Source organism: Electrophorus electricus, chromosome 12, assembly GCF_041902795.1.
Source record: "Electrophorus electricus isolate QZ-2024a chromosome 12, ASM4190279v1, whole genome shotgun sequence".
In the NCBI taxonomy this organism is placed as follows: domain Eukaryota; kingdom Metazoa; phylum Chordata; class Actinopteri; order Gymnotiformes; family Gymnotidae; genus Electrophorus; species Electrophorus electricus.
Window position 1 is genome coordinate 15,700,658 of NC_137508.1, and position 25,673 is coordinate 15,726,330.

At 38.7% G+C, this 25,673-nt stretch overlaps 3 protein-coding genes across 11 annotated transcripts in view; 2 read left to right on the forward strand and 1 right to left on the reverse strand.

Annotated features, from left to right (window-relative positions):
* The first annotated feature begins 305 nt into the window (after positions 1-305).
* On the forward strand, positions 306-3,666 carry fbxo5 (F-box protein 5). Its single transcript, XM_027027891.3, has 5 exons — positions 306-429; positions 1,463-2,162; positions 2,248-2,338; positions 2,430-2,609; positions 2,807-3,666. The coding sequence occupies exons 2-5, from the start codon at positions 1,501-1,503 to the stop codon at positions 3,059-3,061; spliced, it is 1,188 nt and encodes a 395-aa protein (XP_026883692.3). The 5' UTR covers positions 306-429; positions 1,463-1,500; the 3' UTR covers positions 3,062-3,666.
* Positions 3,667-12,133: 8,467 nt separating this feature from the next.
* Positions 12,134-14,928, reverse strand: vip (vasoactive intestinal peptide). The gene is made up of 6 exons (XM_027028064.3): positions 14,794-14,928; positions 14,361-14,465; positions 13,878-13,982; positions 13,151-13,282; positions 12,842-12,950; positions 12,134-12,658 (listed from the first exon to the last, which is right to left on the reverse strand). Coding segments are annotated over exons 1-6 (462 nt in total). The 5' UTR covers positions 14,796-14,928; the 3' UTR covers positions 12,134-12,649.
* Positions 14,929-20,958: 6,030 nt separating this feature from the next.
* anapc1 (anaphase promoting complex subunit 1) overlaps positions 20,959-25,673 on the forward strand; it is a 29,748-nt gene continuing 25,033 nt past the window's right edge. For 4 of the 9 annotated variants that reach the window (XM_081724622.1, XM_081724623.1, XM_081724629.1 and 1 more), the window contains exons 1-13: positions 20,960-21,170; positions 21,681-21,917; positions 22,102-22,263; positions 22,489-22,531; positions 22,667-22,767; positions 23,326-23,408; positions 23,555-23,628; positions 23,730-23,881; positions 24,184-24,407; positions 24,576-24,785; positions 24,896-25,018; positions 25,180-25,270; positions 25,599-25,664. In XM_081724622.1, the coding sequence (XP_081580748.1) occupies positions 21,705-21,917; positions 22,102-22,263; positions 22,489-22,531; positions 22,667-22,767; positions 23,326-23,408; positions 23,555-23,628; positions 23,730-23,881; positions 24,184-24,407; positions 24,576-24,785; positions 24,896-25,018; positions 25,180-25,270; positions 25,599-25,664 (1,542 nt within the window). In that variant the 5' untranslated portion in view covers positions 20,960-21,170; positions 21,681-21,704. Of the gene's footprint in view, positions 21,171-21,680; positions 21,918-22,101; positions 22,264-22,488; positions 22,532-22,666; positions 22,768-23,325; positions 23,409-23,554; positions 23,629-23,729; positions 23,882-24,183; positions 24,408-24,575; positions 24,786-24,895; positions 25,019-25,179; positions 25,271-25,598; positions 25,665-25,673 lie in introns of all 9 variants that reach the window. The other 5 variants (XM_081724626.1, XM_081724625.1, XM_081724628.1 and 2 more) reach the window with 3 other exon arrangements.

Here is a 25,673-nt window from a genome sequence, read left to right on the forward strand (position 1 = left end):
TTTGCACCCAGAACCTCGTTTACAAAGTGATAAATATCCAGACATACTGAATAAATAAGTATTAGAAAAACAGAGGTTACAATAAAATGAAAAGATATCTAGCTTCCCTCCACTTTAGCTAATTGTGGGCGGCATAATTTTCTTGTTGCTCTAGCGCCCTATAGTATTACAAGTCAAACGTCACGGTGCGCGTCTTCTCCTACGCTTCTATTGGCTGTTATCAATTTAAAGGTACTGAACTCTGTCCTGATAGGTCAGTGGTTTTTTTTGTCGCGAAATTCAAATGTTTTACTAAGTGGCGCTTTTTCAGGCGTCTGTATTACCGGGAGATAGCTAGATAACTAGCTATGTGGAAAGAGTGTACACCACTCAGTACAAGAAAGGTTGGTTCTGAGGACTATCTAAAAAGTTAAAGCTTGATTTTTCGAGGTAAGGTGTAAAAGGTACTTTTTTTTGTTCGAGTTTCTACGATGTCTTAGCATGTAACCTTATTTCACACTCGATGCTAGGCGGTTAGGTAGCTGGCGTAATGTTAGTTGTTTAGCTAACCTAACGCTACGGTAACGATGTTCGAGCATTTTAAAGTTGTGTATTGTTAATTTTTACAAGAAAACGCTATCTATATCGCCATGATGGGTTCTTCAGTATAGTGGCTAAGATTTAGCTTGCTTACATTTGTCCAAGGCCATTTGTTAACCAACAGGTTAACTAACTCGCTGTCTTGGCTAGTTGGGAGCGAGAGTAGCTGGCCATCTTAGGCGCGTAAAACAATCACCCCTCGATGTTAGATAAATCTAACCGTGAGGTAAGACTTTACTTTGACAATGGGTATACCATCATCGTTAATCTAGCTAGCTAGATTGATAACTAGCTAAATAAATTGATTTCTAGCTACGTTTTTCTTATTGTAAATTATGCTATAACTAGCTAAGCAGTTAACACTAGTTAACTACTAACATTACAATGATGTAGCCGCTTCGGATAGCTATGCACATTGGAGAAAGCGGCCATTTTTGCAGGTTAAGACGACTAAATTTGAAATTCGTTATCATAAAATTGGTTGCTTAACACGTTACAATATTAGCTAGCTAACCTAGCTGCATTATATTAAATGGATGTGAATTAACGCTAACGATGATATAACTAGGTAACTGCTTGCTGGGGCAACTAACGCTAGTCAGGATAGCTAGCGTTAGAAACTGGCTAACTTACAAAGACAAAGTGCTATGGCAGAAAACTTCTAAAATATTTACAACATGTAGTAAGGAGTCAGCCAACTGGTATTTAGCCGAGTAACCAGCTAATTTTGTCGACTTTGTTCGCCAGGCCCAGTTTCTGCTTTCAATCCCCCTTCATGATAGTTTAACTGCGGGTGTTGGCTAGTCAACGTTAGTCAGACAGACCTATCTAACACGGGTAGCTTCCTGTTAATGTAATGTTTTTTTTGGTTTTTTTTTAACAGTTTTGGCCGTACACCGTAACCAAAAGCCGGTTACAATTATGAAGTGTCTGAACTGGAGTAAAACCTCAGCTGCCTCCCGCCACACAGAAAAGGAGAAGGTGGAAGCCGCTACGCAATTAAAGGGACAGGCTACACCGCGAAAAATATGCGCCGCCAACTCAGGAAAAGCCCCGCGCTCTCCTGGCGCGCCCACCGTCTCCCGCCATGGAGATGGCAACTTGAAAGGTCCTCATAATAAAGAGAACTGCAAAGAAAAGAGTTATGTGGAGGAGATATATAACAACGAACCTATTTTAAGCAGTTCTAGTTTAGCAGAGGACAGTGGCTACCTCTCCCTTCAGAACAGCCAAATCGATCACGGAGATACTGACACGAATTGTGCGGACGCTATAGAGAGATGTTCAGAGGAAACAGAATCTAGACTTTCTTCAGATGTTTGCTCTGATACCAAATATGCTTGCCTTCCTGTACTGAAATTCCAGGAGGAGGTTTGCAAAGAGTTGGCTAAAAACTACAGAAAAAAACAAAGCTATGATTGGACTGTCATTGACAAGATAGCCAAAAACTATGGCCTCCATAATGTCATTGGAGGAAAGATGGGTCTGGATTATGTGGACATTCTTTGTGGACTATTGAAGAAGGATATGAAACACATCCTCACCAAAATCCTGGCCCTATTGGGCGAGTGGGACTTAATAAAGTAAGCTTGTTCTTTTACTGTAACCCAATATTTTAAATGCACAGTGTAAATTTGCACTATGAATTTATACTGTTACTTCTAACAGCTGCAAAATGGTCAGCAAGACATGGTGGAAAATCATTTGGCAAGATGAGGGAGCCTTTCAGAGATGCAGACGAGCAGAAAAAATTCTAAAGGTGAGAAGTGTTCTTCTTTTTAGATAAATAAACTAAATGAAAATACACCTGTACTCCTGTTTCTACAACCCCCTTCTCATTTTGTTTATAGGCCCCAGCAAGGTCAGTTGGGTCTTTATCCAGAGACTTTGGCCTTAGCAGGGTGGTGTTTTCCTGCTTACAGAGTGTAGCTTCCTCCACCCCTGTCCACAAGACCCCAAAGAAGACCATACATCAGACAGACAGCATTTTAAGCACACCTAAGCCAAGTCGCTTTACAGAGTTTTATGAGGTAAGAAGTTTTGTACTCTGTATACATTCCTTTTTGTGTTTTATGGTGCATCAGTAATGGAAACCAGAGGGTATCCTTTTGTAACATGGCAGATCTCGTTTTTTCTGTAGTTTGACACGAGGTTTGAATTCAGTTTCCAGTCTTTTACTTGTCCACTCATGCTAGACCTGAGAACAGATATTTTTATTTTCCATTAGGCTGCTAAATCGTTGAAAGTGCATGAGGAGCTACGTTGTTGCCGCCTCTGTGGCTCTCCTGCACGCCTCAATGCTGCCGCGCAAAGGGCCGTATGTATGCGTGCCAGCTGTGCCTTCGACTTCTGCTCACTGTGTCAGTCCAACTACCATGGCTCAGCCCCTTGCCAGAGGTGTGTGGTTCGTTCGTTACCACGTTCGCAAATTGAGCCTGTTGCAGGTTCTGCCCGCAGCAAACGCAATGTCAGACGGCTTTGAGCTTGTGAAGGAATGCACACCAATTGCACCTTTCCTTTCTTTTTTTAAGATCAACTTTTACAGTCAACTTTTAAATTCTAGAGGTTTTTTTGTTGTTTTGTTTGTTTTTTGTTTTTTTAAAATAATGTGTAGGTCATACTGTATGTGGTACTGGCTCATGTTTTTGTAAATTGCTATCATTGATTACCAAGGAAAAAAGGATGGAACAGCTGTCTCAAATGATGTGATGTAATGTTTTGCATTAGTTTTATAGGTGATGTAAAAGTATGAATGAAATTAACAGTATTTGTCTGTCAATGCAAACTGTAAATATTTACATGGCTGAATAAAGAGACCTATATTTTTACACCTTTTCTTCAATTAGTGATTTCAAATCTTAAGACTGTTTCTTATTCTCTATTGACTTATGAAGGTCTGAGCGTTCCTCACTTATCTGTTGCACTTATTCTGTATTCATATTATCATTCAAAGTGCCAATGCCTTTCTTAATGCAGCAAACTGCAAATATATTGAGTCACTGTTGGGTGACATTTAAGGCCATTTCTACTTAAATTTTGTTAAACTGTCTTATTTATATGACTGGCTGTGACTTGAATATAGTCATATTTAAAGATGTTATCAAGATATTGTTGCATTTGCTGGCTAGATGGCATTAACTATGTTGTTTGAAAGCGTGGTTTTTCAATACTCCTGTCCCTTCACGAGTTTCACATAATATTTTGGATTTGGTAGTTTCTTTTGGGGGTTGTGAATAGCTAAATACTCATGGGCTGCCGGTACTATACCTGAAAGAAGAATTTAATTATGACATGTTAATGCTGTGGTTATGCAATTTGCTAGAAAAGAAAGCAGCTGATTTTGATATGAAATGTGCTTCTCTTCACTGAATTTAGCTGCGTCCAGAACAGCTCCTTACAGGCAATGCCACTTGGAAAGCAAGACTGCTAGTCTGTCTGAATTGGTTCTATCTTTACTTATTCTCTGAGCTGATGTAAAAATTAAATTGTCTATTACATCTGCAACTTTTTACTAGCACTTTTTTTTTTTCTCTCTCTTAATACTGCATACTATGCACAGATTGCAAAGGAGTCTTTTAGGCGTAAACCAGAAAGCTGGTTGAGTGAGTCCATTTGAAGTTATTTTTTCTAGCATAAACAATGTAGCCTGTGATGAGACACCCAGCCTCTTCCACTAATTGGCATCTACAGGCAACCAGGACCCTATTCAGAATTTATTAATGTGTTTGCAGATTTCCACTCTAGTAGAAAGCCACTATATGACTTCAATATTCACTTTGATAGTACCTAAAACCCCCCCGAGACTGACCTGTAGTTCTATATTAGAATCAGTTGGTTTCACCCAATGTATAAGAGAACATATGCTCAATTTAGCACTGACATATGATTTAGGCATGGAGAACATGGTCATACTACCCCAGAATGATGCCATCTCAGACCATTCCCTAATTTAATTTGAACTACGTTTGAGCCACAATACAGCAACCTTGCCTCGCTACCACACCAGACACACCAATTGTCAGCCACTAGATTTATTGCGAATCTCCCAGGCTTATCATTTGTGGCTCGGATATTCTGGTACCCCACAGAACTTGACCAAGTGAATGAACGCTTAAAATCAGTGTTTTGCTGCACACTCAATGATGTTGCTCCACTTAAGAATAAAAAAGTATGAGGGGCTAAAAATTAGTACCTTGGTATAATGATCACATTCACAATTTGAAACAGAACACTCAAAAGATACGTAAATCACACAAAACGTCGTCTTCCAGCTCGCGTGGAAGAAGAACCTTCTCAAGTATAGAAAGGCACTTATTACCACTTGACCCTAATAGAATCTCTTGACCCTAATAGAAAATAACAATAGTTCTAGATTTTTATTTAGTACAGTTGCACATCTAAGTAGGAATAAAACTGACCAATGCTCAGATTACATCACATAGTAGTAATTAAGCACATTAGAGATAATATTCAGAGAAATTAACGTGACATCGGGAAGTTACTTAGAGATCAGAACAACCAAGCAAAAAAAGACTAGAATTCTTTACACCTATCCAAGAGCCAGATCTCACGCTCAAAATCCTCCACTTGTTAACTAGAGTCACTGCCCACACACTTAAGGAAATCCTACCTGAAGTAATTGAACCTTTACTAAATTTAATAAACTCATCCTTGAATATTGGCTATGTACCAAAATCATTCAAATTGACAGTAATTAGACCACTTAACAAAAAAATCTACTCTCGACCCATGTCAACTGTCAAACTACAGGCCAATCTCAAACCTTCCATTTATTTTCAAGTTCCTATAAAAAGCTGTAGCTCAGCCGCTAAGCTCATAACTGATTCAGAACCAGATACGTGAAGTTTTTCAGTCAGGGTTTAGGTTTCTTCAGAGTACAGAGGCTGCACTGAATAAAAGTAGCTAATAACCTATTATTGGCTTCTGACCAGGGTTATGTTTCTTTGCTTATATTGCTTGACCTGAGTGCAGTATTTGACAGTATAGATCACAAAATTTTACTAGATAGACTCGAAAATGTTGTTGGGATTAGGGGAATAGCCCTTTCCCGGTTTAAATCTTTTCTAGCAGATCACTACCGGTTTGTTAACATAAATGCAGACTTTTCAGCATAAAATAAGGTGACTTATAGTGTCCCACAAGGATGTGTTCTAGGGCCTCTGCTTTTTTCTTTATACATGCTACCTCTGGGTGACATTATACATAAATACTATTTTCCACTGCTACACTGGCCCCCAGACAGCTAGGGACTCGCTTTCTAATTACCTAACGAACCTCAATGCTCACCCAATCACATCTTCAACAATTAAAGATCGTGGAGTAATTAGTTTGAATCTTATGTAAATCATATTTCTAGCATCACCTTTCTCCACCTCAGGAACATTATAAAGATTAGGAACATACTCTCCTCACATGATACAGAAAAGCTAGTCCAGGCATTTATCACTTCAAGATTTGACTGTGTACTGTAATGCCTTACTATCTGGCTGTACCACTAAGTGCCTAAATAAGCTCCAGGTAATTCAAAATGCAGCTGCCTGAATTCTTACTAGAACTAGAAAATTTGATCACATTAGTCTTATCTTAACTACATTACATTGGCTCTCAGTCAAACTTCGTATTGATTATAAAATACTTCTGACCCACAAAGCACTGAATGGTCTTGCCCCACAGTACCTTAGCGAATGCCTTGTGCATTAATACTTACCACATCTGTTTAGATCAAAAGGTGCAGGCTTTACTAGTTCTTTACTAGCACCACAGGGGGCAAAGCTTTTCCTAAAAGCTCCTGCACTATGGAATAACCTTCCTGTAAATGTTAGAGACTCAGACACAGTCTCAATATTTAAAACTAGGCTGAAAACCTATACAGTCAGGCATTTTATTTAATATTTCCCTTCTTATGCAAATGTGTAGACCTGGGGGTTCATGGCATTGACAGTTATGGTAAACTGGGATGTTATGATGCTGTCACTTCACCTCTCTTTTGTCACTCAATTTTGTTGACTGAGAGTGGTGGAGGGCTGATGTTCCAGGGTGCTCTCATGAGCCCCAAGAGCGAGATTTATTAAGGGCAAATCCAGAGTCGTAGTCGTTGGAGTAGTCCAGGGACATAGAGCCAATACGTAGAGTACTAGGATACATGATACACAAAACAAGGGCTGAAACGGGACTGGAAAAGTGAAACATGAGACGTGGAAACCATAGAGATGGACAACCATGACACTAGAAGTGCTATGATTTTACAGTGGAAGTCATTATAATGTAATTTATCCCTTTGTCAATCTGTGGATGCTGGCTCTTATGTTTGAAAAGCACCAAAATAAGAGGAACAGTTCAGACAGGTTAGACTGGTCACTTTCTAAAGTAAGTTGGTATCACAGTTCTTTAAAAGACATATTCAACCAACCATGACTGTCACAAAAACAAGAGCCACCAAAACCAAAAAACAGGACTAGGATGAGACATGAACAGGAACATGTTCAGGAACATGATGCAAAGCCTAAATATAGCTCTTATGCTTATGTGACATCTCTGTATCCCCATCCTCATCTTCCTTCCATCTCCATAGATGTTACACTCATAAGACACATAGGTTGTGTTTTATCATACATAGATAACAGTGGATTTGAAAAAAATGGTTTGAGTAAAAAAAAATAAATTGCTAATCAAAGAGTTTATGGTCAAGTTAATCTCAGAACTGACCTTTTGCAGGGAAAAGTGCTCAGGGGTGCCACATTATTGCATTCCTTTCATTACCCTACATCAGCAGCCACTGAATCCTGCAACTAAGCACATTTGGACATACTGTGACATAAGCAGTATGTTTACAACCTCAGTTTCGGAGCACCCACACACACACGTTCACCCTTTTATAACAATGAAGGAAAAAGCTGATTCCCACATTATGGTGTGTCAACCTGCTTGGGCAAAGGAATGCAATTTTCCTGTTGAAAGATATTTCTGGACCTACCCTTTAAAAACTGGGGACACACTTGTGTCATTGTGTCTGTGTCTGTGACTGTGACAATCACAGTGTCTGTGATTGTGACATTTTCTTTTGAATGTAACTGTTTTCTGCTTTCATCTATAGCTCTCTTGACCAGACATCTGACAACTCCATGGATTAAAAATACAGGTCAGCAGTCCCTAAAATTCAATACAAATACAAATAAAATTGACAAAACAAAAGTATCATGTATGCAGCAGGCCAGCTGTTAGCCAGGCATATCTCTCATAGTCTTCTAGAAATTATATACAGTGTTGTGAAAAAGTGTTTGCCCCCTTCCTGATATCTTCTTTTTTTTTTGCATGTTTGTCACACTTAAATGTGTGTTAAATGTGTGTTAAAACATAAATTAACTGTGGTTATCGCATCTTTGGAAAGCTGAGTTCAATTTCTCTAGCCACACCCAGGCCTGATTACTGCCACACCTGTGCTCAATCAAGAAATCACTTAAATAGGACCTGCCAGACAACGTGAAGTAGACCGAAAATATCCTTGTGATCCAAAGAAATTCAGGAACAAATGAGATACAAAGTAATTGAGATCTATCAGTCTGGAAAAGGTTATAAAGCCATTTCTAAAGCTTTGTGACTCCAGCTAACCACAGTGAGAGCCGTTATCCACAAATGGCAAAAACATGGAACAGTGGTGAACCTTCCCAGGAGTGGCCGGCCAGCCAAAATTACCCCAAGAGTGCAAAGACACCACAACAACATCCAAAGAACTGCAGGCCTCACTTTCCTCAGTTAAGGTCAGTGTTCATGACTCCACCATAAGAAAGAGGCTGGGCAAAAATGGCCTGCATGGCAGAGTTCCAAGATGAAAACCACTGCTGAGCAAAAAGAACATTAAGGCTCGTCTCAGTTTTGCCGGAAAACTTGAAATCTTGATGATCCCCAAGACTTTTGGGAAAATACTCCGTGGACTGACGAGACAAAAGTTAAACTTTTTGGAAGGTGTATGTTCCGTTACATCTGTCGTAAAAGTAACACAGTATTTCAGAAAAGGAACATCATACAGTAAAATATGGTGGTGGTAATGTTATGGTCTAGGGCTGTTTTGCTGCTTTAGCACCTGGAAGACTTGCTGTGGTAAATGGAACCATGAATTCTGCTGTCTACCAAAAAATCCTGAAGGAGAATGTCCGGCCATCTGTTCGTGACCTCAAGCTGAAGCGCACTTGGGTTCTGCAGCAGGACAGTGATCCAAAACACACCAGCAACTCCACCTCTGAATGGCTTAAGAAAAACAAAATGAAGACTTTGGAGAGGCCTAGTCAAAGTCCTGACCTGAATCCAACTGAGATGTTGTGGCGTGACCTTAAAAAGGCGGTTCATGCTCTCAAACCCTCCAATGTGGCCGAATTGCAACAATTCTGGCCAATCTCGCTGAATTATTGAGATTTCATTAAAGGGTAGTCTTGAAAGGGCTTTTCAATTGGTTACACCACAATGTATGTCTCACTTGTAGTCACCATTTGAAGTGATCTACCTAGAAAGCGGAAAAGGGCCAGGCTGCTATAGGCCCTCCCCCCGCATAGTGAAAATCATAAATGTCATTGGTCAGATTTCCTGTTATTTTGCCTAGAGATTTACATTACAGAATTCTTCAAAATCTTGCCAAAAGTTGAATGTAAGTGTGCACACAGTGAGTCCCTGCAGCCATACTAATGAGCAGTTTTGATTATACCACTCTTGCATAGAAATGTGTCCTATACACAATATTTTTATAAACTAGCCTATATGAATAGGTTGATTTACTTTATTTACAAAATATGTTTAAAATATTTGTCCACTTTTTTGCTATCCCTTCTCTGACGGGATACTCTCTGTAAATCACACTTTTCCACTCTTAGTGGAAACTTCTCAATCTCCTTTTATTTAATGACAATTGCCTGGGACAATCACTTGTTCAGTGCTGCAGGGAATCCAGTAATAAGTGACCCCATCTTATCATGTTCTGATCGCGATCATAACTGGCTGTGGCCATATATCTGATCAATCTTAAACCCACCACTGATCATTAAGATACCATATAAGAAGTATTTTTGGGTAATTGTTTTACAGTTGAATGCTTGATTAGGCACAATTAAGGCACTTAACCACTGTTACCACCCCACCATGTCCACTCCTGAGAGATCCTGTCGTCAGATGAAGAACAACAGAACTCATGCAGTGCTGCAATGCTACAACAGTTAAATGTCAAGGAGCATGTTTTGCCTCTATTACTGTGCACAGCAAACTAGTGTTTATGACATCAAAGAAAGTAGATCTTTCCAAGATATTCTCTAAATATAGCATTCCTTGAAAAAAGCCACTTTTGGTCTGGATGTGATAAGGTGGAACCTTGAATATGTAGAAAGTGATGGAGGGAGGGATTTGTCCATTGGCAGTTCAGTTGACAAGGAAATGAAATGTGTGGTCATTTCCTTGTCAGTTGAATTGCCTATCTGCAGAGAGGAAGTAGAACAAAAAGACTTTCTTGTACATGCATGCCAATATCAATGCAGGCACACACAAAAATAGTGGTTACTGGCTTTCCATTTCTACGTGGGCATCGATTTAAATAGTATGGCAGCAATTACCAGAACAGTAGGGTCTGGTCTGTGTTGTGGACAGGGGCCTGTCTATTTTTACCAGCAACATTCACCCGGTCCAATTAGCCTGGCAGCAAAGAGCACTAATGAGCTCCCTGTCTCTATGTAGCTTGGCCAAATCACTCACTACACCACACAATTCAATACACTGAATTAGTCTTGGACTCAATCTGAAATGGCTTCATACTTGACATGTAGTGTACTACACAGAATGTGAGCAAACGGCTTTTGCTCCCTAGATCATTCAGTATTGCTTACCATGGGGAAAATGGTCCACATCACACCTGGTAAGTAGAAGAGGACATTTCTGCCTCATTGGACCCCCTAAGCCAGGAGTGTACAGAAGTGAACTGGCAACCTTCATACTACTAGTTGATTACCTTAACCACTGAGCTGCCACTTGTTTAACTAGGGTTCAGTCTTCAAACAATCAATTAATTGTATCAGATTTGCTTTTGCTTGTTTGGAATGAAAGCCTGCAGCCTCTCCAGTCCTCTGTGGTTAGGAAGGTGCACTTCTGTCCTAAGCCCTCACCCCACTTCCACTTCCGTGTTTCACACTCCATGTTGGAGCTAAAGTATACTGGATCACAAAACTCCAGAACCTACTCACCATCCATGCTGGCTCACAAAACTTCCACTTTGACGTACATCAGTTCTTTGAGGCTTAATGAAACAATCTCCAAAACAACATACAATTAATATTAAAAGATTTATTGCCAACTTTGGTGAATTCTGAAATATCCCCTTGTTTAGGATAAATTTCACCTTGAGTTCCACCTACAGAGAACTGCAAGGCAGCAGAAAACATATAAAAGATCACTGGTTAATATTTTTGTCTCACTGACTACAATGCTTCCTGACCTTTTATGCACCAAAGATAGGGAAGAAACAGCTGACCTCTATAATTTTTCTAAATGCATAGAATTTAACTAACTGTATATTCATTATAGTAAGATGTTAGAGATGAAAATAGCATGCCATTCCAAGAAGATCATTGGGGGGTCTGGGAGCAATCAGCTCCTATTGCTTCATTTTAGCTGTTTTCCTTACAGCCATAAATATGAGGATCAGCTGCTACAAACTCTAAATCCTTTTCTGAGCCTTTTGTTTTCTTGTATCTTATCATTTGTTATTGTTCAGTGTATCTTATCATTTTTTTATCATTTGTCATTTGTTATTGTTATTGTTCAGATTTGGGAAAGGAAGGAAAATAATAGCTAATAGCTAATATGTGTGCTTAAACCTTAAACTGCAGCCAAAAAGCAGACACCTTGTTGATAGGTTGAAGACCCTTTAAAGATATCAGTGAGAACAACATAAAACTGAGCAACTAAAATCACTGATGTTCAAACCAGCCATGCTTGTGCAAAGTTTATATTTCTAGTCTAAGTACAATATTCAGATGGTTCTAAAGTCTTGGGTTGAACAGATGTATTAAAAGAAGGCCACAGGTACATTGCCCATGAAGGTTCTTTAAGAAAAATATGTGCAATACATATTTATGAGACTAGACATCTGTGGACTACATGGACTCTTCCTGTAAATACGAAACACTTTTTATTTTTTTAAACAATTAAACAATTCTTCTCCTCCCCATCACTCACTCTGTCTCTCACTCTCTCTCTCTTTCTTCCCTATATATAGGCATATATTCTTGTATGTGCTGTCTAATCATCTTTTTAAAATCGATTAATCTCAGGTGGGCAAGATTACAAACTAGTAGTTGTGACAACACCAAATTATACCTGAATGGTATTAACTTGATGAACAGTTTATTCATCATTGACATGATTCATGAAAGCTGTTACTATTTGTCAAATGATTGACTTGGCTTCTGATACAAAGTACATCTTGACTCATATGTCCTGGCTCAGGTGGAATGTGTCATTGACGTTCAGAGAAACTAAGAGTTGAATGATTCATCAAACTTTTATTTTCCTTTGAATGGCAAAAATAAAGATTTTCCAATGCTCCTATCCCTCCTAGCCCGTAAAGTTCTCTTTCACTGATGCCAGCAGAGAGGCAACAGCAACAGGTTCTTATAAAATTATTCTGATTAAAAAATGCATGGAGATCAGAGCATATTACATAAACACACATTGTTCAAAGCCAAATATAAGTGTTGTGATCCAGTTGACAAGCTCCACTTGTGGTCTTCAGGTCTGAATCCATGTTCTCTGATTGTATTATGACAGTTCAGAACTAGTTTTAATGCATTTATTGATCTACCACTTACAGAGTACATATAAAGGAAATGTATCTTTTTTCAGGGCCAAATCTCTTTACAGTGTATTTGTTATATACAATGTAAACATTAACTTTATAGATAACTACATTTAATGTATTTTTTGTTTAGACAGATTGTTTTAGAATTAAATACTGTTTTTTACTGCACTCTGTATATGACAGTCACTGATCATTCTTTTTCCATGTCAGGCATCATCCTCATAGTGGCTAATAAAGACAAAAAGAAGAAGAGATGGAGAAAGATGAGAAGAGAGAATTAAGCATGCATAATTGTATGACGCATAATTTCACAGATTTGTTTACAGGGAAAACAAGAGAAGAGTTAAGGTCTACATGCTGTAAATGTTCATCTTATTGTAGTGTAATGTTATTTTAGTGTTAGTGGCTTACCAATGGTATATGGTTTAGAAATTCATCTACATTGATATCATCATAGCTCTCCCGATAGGTTGTCTCGCTTCCGGTGGATTCCTCCTGCTCAGTGGGAGCATCTTCTAGACTGAAAACATATTGAAAGGATCAAATCAGCCACCTAGTAGAACATAATCATACAGTCATATGTCAGTTTCCTAGACCCAGAGTAAGATTCATCCTTGATTTAAGAGAATTTCTACTGGTATGCCACAACTATATTTAACTTATGCTTGGGAAACCAAGTTATATAATATGTCAAACTCTCCAACTTTATCTATCACCCACCTTCTCTTTCCTGTTAAGACAGAGTTCAGGTATTTTTTCACAGCCATTTGCTTGCGGAAGCGACTGTAGTTGTCTGTGAATATTGCATCTGAGTGGCGTTTCACGGGCAACTGCTCTTCCAGCAGATCATCACTAAAATGGAAAGTTGTGAACCACTGGGTTAGTATGAATTGAGGAGGGGGGGGGGGGGGGACACACACACATGCTCACAGAGTTAAATGCAGCTTGCTACCATAGAAGATGAAACGTGATTTTTGACTGAATCACAAGGTTTAGCAGGCAATTGTTGATTCTTGTTATAGTCAGTGAAATGATTGTTTAAAAGTAATAAATGGACATGGTCACACATACTAAGTCAACTTCAATAACAGATCAAGAGTTCAAACAAATATTTATTAAATAAGATAATATTGAGTTTGACATTGTCATTGTATGGTGAGCCAGAAAGACAAGATGAGCTTTCTCTCCCCGTTCTTCAGCAGTTTTTTTTCTTTACATTTAACCACATTCTGTCATATTAATCACGTTCTATCACAATTCTCATATTATTTCAATTAAAATGAGTTTCTTTTTCTTTCCCAAAAATTGCATCAACGTTTAAACAAATCGTGGTTTCGAAAATTTATTCAAAGAAAATAGAAGGGACATTTTCTCAAAACAGAATAAGGTTTTCAAGTGAAAAAACTGCATCCTTGATGTGATTAAGCCAATTGGCAGCCCTCCCTACCTGACTCGCTTTCCGATCAGCGATTCCAGATACCGTCTCGCGGAAAGCTGTCCTAGAAGTTTGCTGTATCCGCTCGTGAAGAGACCGTCTGCGTGCCTCGCGGCTCTGGAAAAATATGCCGTTTAGAAACGTAACCGACGTCTCTTCTTAGATTCAGTAAAAATTATCTTCAGGTTAAAAACAAACAAAATAAATTACAGGATACACACCACGGCTTGCATTTTTGTCGTTGTTTGAAAAAACAAACATGAGAATAGTTGAAAAGAGTAGACTCAATTAACCCAATCGAACGTTTACCCAGCACAAAATGTATCCTTGTGAAATAAATAATTCAAATTTCTTTCAGAGTATTACACTTAGCCGGAAAGTGTCCCGGTGTCTTTCATTTCAGGTACGAAATAACAATATAGGTTTAAAACGATACATTTGCAACCATGCGTTTATTTATCTTAGATTTGTAGGACAAAACAGACGCATTCTTACCTCATGGAGGCGTAGGGTAAACTTAAAGTCCGCGAATACAAGACGCTGCACAGGGCTATGAGGAGAAGAAGCCGGGGAACGTTCCTTTGTAACATCGCTTTAAACCTGCACAGGAAGGGAACAGTTGCGTTCACTCGACCCATTTCGCTTTATTCTTTAAACTGCCTCTAAGTGTGATAGGTGGTCAAATTGCTTGGCGGCACGTTCTGAAAATAAAAGTACGACTACAGTAAAATATTAGCCAGCAATAAAACAACTTGTATGTTCATGTAATATAAAGTTCAGCAATAAAACAAAACAACAAGCAACAAAAAATCTGTCACGTGAAACTGCACAAAACAAATATGAAGAATAACTGTCTATTTGGAAATAATAGTGAAATATATTTCAAAATGTTCATATTCGAGTCAGCAAGTAAAGAATAAGCACTTACATGTGCTAAGGTGAATCTGTAGAATAAACGTTCCCTTCGTTGCTGACCGTGGTCCTGAATCAGGTGAAAAATCTCGTAAAGTTCTATGAAGAAGACTCCCAGGCTCTTTTCCTGGATTGACGTCTTTTTGAATGGCCTCACCCTTCGTCTCAATTTATATATCTGAATATTTTTTCTCAAATGGGAACACAGTCGGATTTTATCTGGGCAAGTACGTCATAAAAGGAGTCCCACTGGGATTTATATGTTCGTCATAGGTTTGCTGGCGTGCTCAGTTCATGGAGGCAACCCAATGCTGAAATTAAGTTTTCGCTTAACAAAGAATAACGTTCTTGTCATATTTGGGATTTTACATATAAGTTTTCACATGTCATTTTGGATGAAAGGGCTTGTTAAGAGTGATTCAAGAACAATGTATTAATTGAGGATGTTGATCAAATCTTGAGATATTTGTATGGCTATATTGTTATTAACAGTGAAACTGATTATGAGACTAGTTTGATTCCTAACCCACATATTTGGGTGATAGCTTATGTAAAGATCACTGAGCAAACCACAGTGACTTTTTACATCATTTATTTGGTATGATTTTGAACCTTCAGTGATGAAGCCCATTGTGAATGGACATATCAGTTCAGTTTAGAGATCCCTCCAAGTCTATTTCACTTGCTCTGAACTCTGATGGCACACTCCCCATCAGCATTCCCTCATTCCACACCTTGCTTTTTTCTCAACATTTAGGCCACAATTCCTTGCCCAGCCCATTTTTCTTACCCTTCTTCTGACACCATTTCTTTCTCATTCTATTACCTTTCATCGGCTTTTCATCTTTTTTTCTCAACTGCAGGCTTCCTTCTGCCTTGGCCTAACTGGCAATTCATTTTAAGGTAATTTTGTTTAGATATTTCACATCTTAGAGCTGTATTGTGATGTCATCTTGAAATCGGCATAAAAGGGTCAAATTAGATAAAGGTAGTTTTCACTCAACAGCAGTGCTTTGAAGCATGTTTCCCCTCCACAAAACAGCACAACTCATGATGGTGGTGCATCGAATAAAACTACAAAATATAAAACATGCCATTGTCAACATAAGAAAATAGTTATCACCATATATTATGACTATAGTATTGCAAAGTAACCTAAACAATAGAATAGGCAGTATATTCTTGATACATAGATGCTGCATTATATCATACTCATCAAAAAAAAAAAAAAAAAAAAAAGCCTAACTAGAAGGGTGTGAACAAAAATCCAATCCAACCCTCCAGATATTTCTGACCTGTATTTGACATATTTGTAGTTATTTTAAGGCTTGAAATCCTGGAGTAATCACGCTTTCTTTGTGTGCTTCACCTTTTAATTGCATATATAGGTGGTATATGAGGTGTATCTTTTTAGTCAAGGTAGGCATCCAGATTTACTCTTAATGATCACTTTTTAGAAGCACATTTCTTTCTACTGACTGGCCACTTTTCTAGGTACATCTAATTTTAAGATGCATTAAAGTGTACAGTTACAGACAGTAGTGTCTGTTTCCAGGTACAATTTGTTAGCCACCCTTTGCCCTTTTTATTACTTGTTAGTTTCCAACCATTCATACCAGGATATTGTCATGGGTGGCAGTCCACAGTATTCTCAGTACAGTGTTAACACTTACATACAACCGGCCAGCAGTGGCCCTGTGCTCAGAAACTGCCCATTGCTGAAGGGCTAAAGACTGTAGATTGCACATGGCAAAAGGTGGGCTAGATTCTAACAGTACACTTAAAAGATTTTCCTACTATGTAGTTGTTTTTCATAAATTGGCTTGTGAGGGTATAGATTATTTTAATTATTAATCAGGCATACCAAAACCTTTCATATTTTCTGTGCATTTTATGCTTGTGTGATGAACATGAAAATTTGCAAAGTTTAGGCCTCTTAATGAATATCTGGGATACTTCTGGGATAGTTCTGCATTGTTCCTCCATACAGTTTTGAACTACGTGTCCTTTAAAATGCTGACAAGATAAATCATACATTTAAGGTGTGTGATTATAAATTATACTATAATCTTTTTTGGAATTACTCTTCAGAAGTGGAAAGTGTTCCTTCAACATTTCACTTTTAATTTCCAAAGTTACATGAAATATTATGAAGGCACAATCAGTCTGTTGTGTTACAGCTCAACATCAGAGCTTGACTCAATCACAATGCTAAAAAAATTACTCCCAGCATTAAATACATTAGTGCCCAAACTGTTGAGAGTTTGTTTAGTGGCCAAATGTGCAGAAAAGCTTAAAACCTCTTGAAAATATTGCTATGCTCATGCAGTGTAATTTTTTCACAAAACATGATTGAAACATTGACAATTTTAAACAGCATTTAGCTGTGTACAATTTTCAATTGAGAGAGCCAGTTAATATCCTCACAGACCACAGATAAATGTTCTTTAATGCTTGTGTATATGTTGAAGTTTAAGATGAAGTTCAGTTCTGAACACTGCTTTCCATGGATAGTTCCTAGATGCCACTGGGTTGTGCCTTATGGCTTCCAGAGATTAATTTGTTGACAAATTTATTGAGACAGAAATTATTGCCTTCTGAAGAGCTCAGGTGGAGTGTCTGGGAATATTCTTGCCCCCACAGTGAATCAGTTTTAAACAGATATCTGTAGAGAGAGTGTTCCAAATTATTTCATCTGCATTGCTCTTTGTATAGACTGATTAAGGAGGAAGAACTTGCCAATGCATTGACTGTTAGAACCATGAAAGGTTAGAGCAAAGTTAGGACTTCAGACACTGAAGGACGCTAGAAGAAATGTAAAAACATCTGGTGAAAAATTCTATTTTAGTTATCAATACATTGGGAAAAGGTCAATGAACTTACTTATATGAAATAAATAAACTTCATGTGTCTGAACAAGGGAGTCTCCATCACAGACCCATCATCCTGTGTATTTTACTGTTTATAGAGATTGGCCATTAGATCCCTAGGACTGAGAGTAAGAACCATTGTTTTAAATCTTAACTGGAATAATGACTGTGATACCACCAAAAAGCGCTACGTTTGATCACTTAGACAAACTCTAAAGTACATCACTAAGCAATACTGTAAACTCACATCTGTATCTCTGACCACACGGAATATATTAGGTTTAGTAATGCTTTCAGAGCATAATTAGGGCTCTAATCAAAGCCAAGGCCTATGGTGCAATACTCCTGGGACCTCCGGTCATCATGACCAATCATATTAGGGCTTTTTTCTGCATGGTTCATCCATTTTGAACCACATGTCTTTTAATGCTAACAAGATAAATAATGCATTTAAGGTATGTGATTAAACATTATACTATAAATTTTTTTGGCTTTACTCTTCTGAAGCAGAAAGTATTTATTCAACATTTCACATTTAGTAATATGAAATATCTATGTCTATTTCAGATTAAAAGGGCTGCATTCTGATATTACCTGATTCTCAGTTCACAAAAGACACACCCACTACTTTAAATGCTTAAGTGTTTGCATCTGTTTGTTTATGCATGCTTTTTCTATGTAACTGCAAATGTATTGCACATGCTTTTAATCTAAAGAGCAGAATTCTTCTTAGACATGCAAGATACACTTCCTGGCCAAAAAAAAGGTCACCAACTTGATTTAACTAAGCAAATAGGTAAGAGCCTCCCATTGGATAATTACTGCATGGGTGATTATGTTTCAGCTGGCAACAAGTTATTTAACCCTAACTGATGCAGTGAGTAGCTTCTCATTTGTTAAACAGTGGGGAAACATCATCTTTGAGGAAGGAATGTGGTTGGAAAAAAATCTTGAATGATCGTGATTGGTGGTCACTTAAACGTGTGGCGAAATCAAATCGTAGAAAAACAACAGTAGAACTCAGCGATATGTTTAATAGTGAAAGTAAGAGCATTTCCACATGCACAATGTGAAGGGAACTCAAGGGAATGGGACTAAACAGCTGTGTAGCCTTAAGAAAACCACTTGTCAGTGAGGCTAACCAGCAAAAACAGCTTCAGTTTGCAAGGGAGCATAAAGATTGGACTCTGGTACAATGGAAGAAGGTCATGTGGTCTGATGAGTCCAGATTTACCCTGTTCCACAGTGATGGGTGCATCAGGGTAAGAAGAGAGGCGGCTGAACTGATGCACTCATCATGACTAGTGCCTACTGTACAAGCCTGTGGGGACAGTGCTATGATCTGGGGTTGCTGCAGTTGGTTCAGCAATGTTATGTGTCCAAAGAATGAGGTCAGCCGACCACCTGAATATACTGAATGACCAGGTTATTCCATCAATGATGCCACAGCGAATGTGTGCCGTAATCAAAGCCAAAGGCGGTCAAATGAAATATTATAGTGTGACCTTTTTTTTGGCCAGGCCAGGCAGTGAATTCTAACCTCTGACTTGCAAACTGTAGCTTTGCATTTTTTTTTACATCTTTTACTTCATGTGGTACATAAAAAGCTTAGACAGAAACAGGTAGCTACAATAATATATCAAGCAATTTGAAGCCATGATTCATAGGTGACAGTCACCATATGTGAGAAAGGGTTTTATTGAAAAATAATTGGGTAAAATAAGAATGGTGGAGACACATTCTCCTAGTTCCAGTTCTATCTAGGGACACACAGTCTCCTATCTTCAGAGCACACTGTGTTGGTGGAAAATTGTTCTGTCTCCCTCTGTAATCATATGGATCATATGGAAACATCTATCTCTATTCTGTGCTATAGAGTATAGGAAACACACAAATATATCAAACTGTCACACAAACAGATAGCACAGTGTCTTCTTAAAAACATGATCTGAGATTTTACCTGATTATGCAATATAATGTATATGTCACTTTACAACAACTTATTTTACTAATATGCTTCTTATACTCTAGGCTAAACATACTGTTGCAATTAACAGACAGTGAGACTGCTTGTGCATAAACATACCATCATCAAATGTTTTTGAACTTTTATAGAGCTATATATAAAAATGTACGGTGTTAATCATTATTAGCCTCACTGTCTTGTATTTGTTTCTTCCATTGAATGCATATTTTTGTAACTCCTGAAATATAATGATACCCAACATACAAATGACAAACACTTAAGTCACAAAAGCCTTTGGTTTTCTCTGTTCTTATTCAGTTAATTGCTTCTCTGTTGCCCCAGGACTGGGAGGAACAAAATGGATTTTTGGTAATAAAAAAAGAGAGACTGGAACTCTCCTCTGTCCCGTTGGACACTTGCTTGCGTCACCAAGCTACACAGATTGATTAGAACACCAGCAAGCAAACTCAGTCTCTTTTTTCTTTTTTTCATGCACAAAAACAAATAAAGCCTTCTTTTTTTCTGGCTGTTAAGTAATAACTTGCTAATAAATAAATACCGCTTGGTCAACCATTTGAGATTATTTGTATTCGACCTCCAAACCCCTCTTTCACTGTCATTTTTGTTATCCAAGTAGCTAACTGTCAATTTAAGAAAGCGTATAAAACCCTTGTTCATCCAAAGTGTTATCAGTACATTGAGGCCCTTATTTGTGACAAAATCTACTTTGATTGCTGTGGAAAAAGATGTGATTAACTGAGCATTAGAGTCTTATGTACCTTGACAGAATGCTGTTATACTGCATACGTTTGTGTGTTTAAATGCTATATTGAGCAAATATGAATACTATAACAAATATATATATATTTAAATTTAATAACAATAAAAATAGGCTAGTAATAAAATAACATACCGATTTTTATAATTTAAGATTATGTATTTTGATCATGTAGGGCTCAGCAATATACATCTGTCTGAATAGTATGACTGAGGAAGCCTCGCGTTTTAACGTCATCACACCCACTCACATAAACACATTTCGCTCTTTACTCTCACTTGTCCTGGACTTTACAAAGTACACAGACGAAAAACAAGCTTCAGACTGTATCTTGTAAGAAAACAGACGATGCTTTTGTTTCTATTTTAAAGATAAAGAAAAAGACAGAAATATAGCATACTAATAAGTGTATACTGTTTCGCCAAAGTTGCTGTGCAGAACCATTGATAAGAATGTCATGTTACACGGACCTTTCGCACCGATTGTGTGAGATCAGCAAAGCTACACAGACCTGCCGAATACAGCCTGCTGTCAGATACGCTTTGACGTGATCCGTCTGTCTTTGTTGTGATTGGCTGTGCTTAGAGGACAAGGCTCACGGGACAGCAAGATGTCCGCGTTCATTTGAAAATGTCCGTTTAATTTGTATTTATGGCGCAAGATTACTTTTAGGTATTTTATGCTGGGTTTAGCTATCGAATTATTCCTGTGGGGAGGTATCAATTTAACAAAAAAGGAACGGACTCCGAGACAAGAGCCTGACTATTCGTTATTACCAGGTTTGTTTTAGCCTGTGTCATAGTTTTATAGCTTAGCTACCTGCTAATAGTAGCTAGCTTGGTAATGTTATCCTACCGGTATTTCTTAAAATGATTAAAGATTGAGGTCGACTCTGTTCATCCAGAACTATGGAAATGCTTTACATAGCTGTCTCGGTGCATGTGAATGAGTAACTAGTGGTTTAAAACTGTGGTTAAACTTTAAATAACTAGCTAGCTACGTTTGCCAATGCATTTACCTACCAGCTAATGGTATATTGGAATAGCTAGCGGTAGCTAGTAAATAAGGTTTGTCGTTAACCTAAGTTAGCTCTCTCGCTACGAATATCAAATTGTATTGCAGATTAACACATATAGAGTTATCTTAACCAAATCAAAGCTTTAAAGACGTGATTATGCTAGCCAGATAACCGTTTAAAGACTAGCTGCTTATGCTAGCTAGCAGGTTAGATTATCGTTGTCAGATTTATGTACAAAGGTATGCAACAAACCATTTTTAATTTCTCACAGAAATAATGCTGATATTCGGAACTCATGTCGAACGTCTATGAAGAGAGATCCACAATGATAGCCGCTGGGGAATTGCAGTCGTTTGTTCCGTTCGGTCGTGAGCACTGTAAAAACCACCCGAACGCCGTGAATCTCCAGCTGCGGCAGCTACAGCCGGCCTCCGAGCTTTGGTCCTCAGACGGAGCTGCTGGTCTCGTGGGTTCCCTTCAGGAGGTTAGCCTTCAAGAGCGCGAGAAGGTAGACACATCTTACCTTAATTACGATTATCCTGTATGCCGGCATTGTTTAAGTATTTTTGCAATGTATTAGCTTAGTCGCTTTAAGTACACGCTAAAATTAATTTACTTTTTACACTTGAAATAAAATATTGAGTTAGGGGGAGGGTCACGGATGGCCATGGTTTACATTATTTGTTTGACAGGAATACTGGCAGCTTAGGAAGGGCCCAACTGTGGCAACAGATGAAGCTGAATATGAAGAGGAACTGTACGTGGCTGGACACATGGTTATTTGGAGTCGTGGGACCAAGAGTCAAGCTTCTTATGTGTACAAGGCTTTCACAGTGGACAGCCCAGTGCAGCAGGTATCAACAATACTGACAGGATTATGGAGAGCTGTGAAAGTCATTTATTGGCTTGATTGCTATTCCAATCTTAGTAAGTCATTTTATAAATAATAAGTGATGAATAAATGGGGTTTACAAAGTAACATGAGTGTGTTCAAGATCTTTTGATCCATTGCTGTACCTGAAATAATGGTTTGTCTCATGAAGAACCTTTATCTTTTGTATTCCAATCTACTTTTATAGGCCTTGTGGTGTAATTTTACTGTTCCCCAGTCCCACAAAGATAGTAAGCACCCTTCATGTTGTTACATACATACTCTGTACATGTCCATAGCTGTGACTCCAGAAAATATTTGTAAATAATATGATCTGGTTGTCTGTTATGTATATTATTGGCATATTCTTTATCTCTGAACTTCAGAAAAGGAGAAAGTTGAACAAAGTGTCTGCATAGTCCAAAGCACGTGTGTAAATGTACACACTGTAAGTGGAAAAGACTTCATCTCCCCACTACCATTTCAGGTATGTCTCTGAGTAGTGAGTACCCATTATGTAATTGTTTTATTCTCTGTAATCAAAAACAAAACAAGTAAATATCTGTTCCTGGATTGAAATACTAAAACAAGTAAATATTTTTATCCTGAAATGTAAAAAAAGATTGGTCTTTCTTTTGAAATGTTGAATTCCCACCTCTCACACACATTGATGCAAGGTGTGTTTTGCCTGTTCTTCCACTGCATACTATTAGATAATCCAGTGAGGTTTTTCAGAAGTGTAATCATCTCAATTTACAACATCAAACTGATATTGGCCAGGACTTGTCCATTCTACTCTCAGACTAGTAGTAATGGCTGAATTGGCAGGCTGACAACACAGTTGTGTCTGCTTGAGGATAACGAGCACCATAATTTCAGCTAAAGAATTAGCAGCCTTGGTAAATAATGCTGTTAATGCTCTGACATGGAACATAGAATTTTGTCTTTTTTTGTTGGGGTAGGGGGTGGGTGGACTGGGTATTGGGGAAAATGTGTCCACTGACAAGCCTCATGTCAACATGTTACCTATATCTTTGCCATTTAGGTCTCTACACTGTGGCCAACGACATTTGGCTTGCTTTTTGAGCGCAAAAACATCATATCTGATGCTCCCATGAGTCCTACAAGGTAGCGACACCCTCCCTCCCATGCAATGACACCAGTAATGCTTAATGATACCTCGTGCTGAGTTTGTGTTTGAACTTAAGTTAGTCAGTTAAGGACTTTAAATAGCTTGTGATGTAAATTCTGTAAAAACTTTTCTTTTGGTCAAGGGAACCTCTTCCGACTCTCTTCAGCATGCTCCATCCACTGGATGAAATTGCCCCTGTTGTATGTAAGACCACAGGTGAGTGTCAGTCATTTCCTCCTGTTCTAAACTGCATGAAAGGCGGTATTGCTTGGTGCTAAGGCTCTCTAAGTACAGTAATAAGCTCTTCTGTCTAATAGGGGCAGGCCTGTTTGAGACAGGACGGCTGCAGTATGTATCAGACAGTGCCCTTCGAGTGTTGTTCTCCTGTGAGGAGCCCTCTATCATCATGACCTATGACACACTGCAGTGCAGTCATACTGTCTGGGCCTTGCGCAAGGTTACACCAGAGGTAACAGCGAGGCTGATGTCCTGCTCATAAATGCTACATAATGATAACCTGTATTTATGCTGCCTGTAGTTCCTGTGCGATAGCAAGTACAGTAAAATGATAACTTTCCCAGTGTCAAATGTTTTTATTTCCAGGAAGCACACACAATGTCATACTGATTACTGAATGTTAGTTTGCTCTGGATAAGAGCATCTGCCAAATGGTGAAAATGTGAAATTCTGTTTGTATTTTAGTTGTTAAGACATTAACCATTGCGACATGAATGAATCTCAGTTTACATTTTGACTTACCCTGCTGTGCAGGAGCAGTCTACGCTGCTGAAATGGCCGGGACAGGACGGCCCCGCTCAGACCCCTACGGCTGCTGCCACCTTTCTTGGTGCCCACCTGCGGAACGTGACCCGGCTGGACTCGCCCGGGTCGCCCCTGCACTGTCACGCCCTGCACAACCAGAGCCGCGTGCCCTCCTCGCCCAGCCTCCACTCACGTGCCCACTCACCCAACATCTCCAATATGGCCGCCCTCAGGTTAGGCACGTTCTGCTCTTTTCCTCCTTTATTTTGCCCCACTTGATTAGGATTCCATTTTTACTTACTGCAACCATAAGCATTTAATTGGATTATGACAGAAAATCAGCTTTGTAACCTAAGTTAATCCTAATGATCATATTATTGTTTTTTATGTCTTATGGTCAGCCGGGCCCACTCCCCTGGAATTGCGGCACCCTCTTTTACCGGAGCGCAGCGTTTCAACATGTCGTGCCACTCCCCTTCTCCCCGTGCGCACAGCCTACTGGCCTCGCCCAACAGCACGCTCAATGACACGGCCCTGCTGCCCGAGATGGAGCCCATCCTCCCAGACCTCTGCATCGAGCAGCTCTGGTCCGAGTCTGCTGCTGCCTACAGGTTAGCAATATATATATATAGCAATATATATATTGGGGTTTGACTTATTAATGGGGATACAATTTCAGTGAGCATTATTCAGATAGGGCCCTGTGACATGTAGGCTGTAGTGGTGTGTGCTGGGTTTTGTTGTTCAGGGAGAAGAGCTGCCAGGCTTCCAAAGTGTTCATCACCTCCGACCTGTGTGAGAGCAGATACTTGTGCTTCCTGGTTGAATCCCACCAGCAGCTCAGGTTTTTCCCCTCTTTCGGCATCTCTTGTTTTTGACTTTCATGCCAAAAATTGTCCTTTTATTTTGTCCTTAATCATGTTCTTTTTCTTGCTGACTTCATCTAGACAGTAACAGTAAGTTTTAATTTTCTTTCTTGCTCCCATTGCTGTGTGGTCCTGAAAGATGTGTGAAGTTTCTTGAAAGCAATGAAACTTCCCAACTTATATTCACATCAGTCACCTCCATTCCAGCCAAAGATGCTGTTCCTTTGGAGGTAAGAGGACTGGAAATATATGGATAGCATTGTTTCTGGCTACTATGCCTCCATATTTCAATAAGAATAAATCAGCATTGGTATATTTTTGTTAAATATGTAACTCAGTTTAAACGCTGCATAGGCTTTCTGTATAATCTGGTTACCGTGGAGCCTGTCTTCTTGTTCCATTACAGTGGAAAACCTTTGACATTATTTTATTAGACACCCTCTTAAATTATAGACTATCTCTATAATCTATAAGGCAAGAAATCTTATGAATACAATACAGTAGTTTTAGTTTGTAAGTGTTCACATCATTTAATGCATCTCATTTTAATTTTGGTAGGGTATTGATGCTTTGCTGGTATTAGAGAGCAATGGTAGCCTGGTCTTGTACACAGGGATCACACGGGTGAGCTGA

Bases quoted from the DNA above. Each gene is read 5' to 3' on its own strand.
- fbxo5 (XM_027027891.3), top strand. From the start codon at position 1,501: ATGAAGTGTCTGAACTGGAGTAAAACCTCAGCTGCCTCCCGCCACACA. The intron at 2,339-2,429 runs GTGAGAAGTGTT...TTTTGTTTATAG, and splicing joins GAGCAGAAAAAATTCTAAAG to GCCCCAGCAAGGTCAGTTGG. The intron at 2,610-2,806 runs GTAAGAAGTTTT...ATTTTCCATTAG, and splicing joins GCTTTACAGAGTTTTATGAG to GCTGCTAAATCGTTGAAAGT.
- vip (XM_027028064.3), bottom strand. The intron at 13,283-13,877 runs GTAGGGAGGGCT...TTTCCATTTTAG, and splicing joins CTGATCGGAAAGCGAGTCAG to TGATGATCTGCTGGAAGAGC. The intron at 12,951-13,150 runs GTGGGTGATAGA...ATATGTTTTCAG, and splicing joins GTCTTAACAGGAAAGAGAAG to TCTAGAAGATGCTCCCACTG.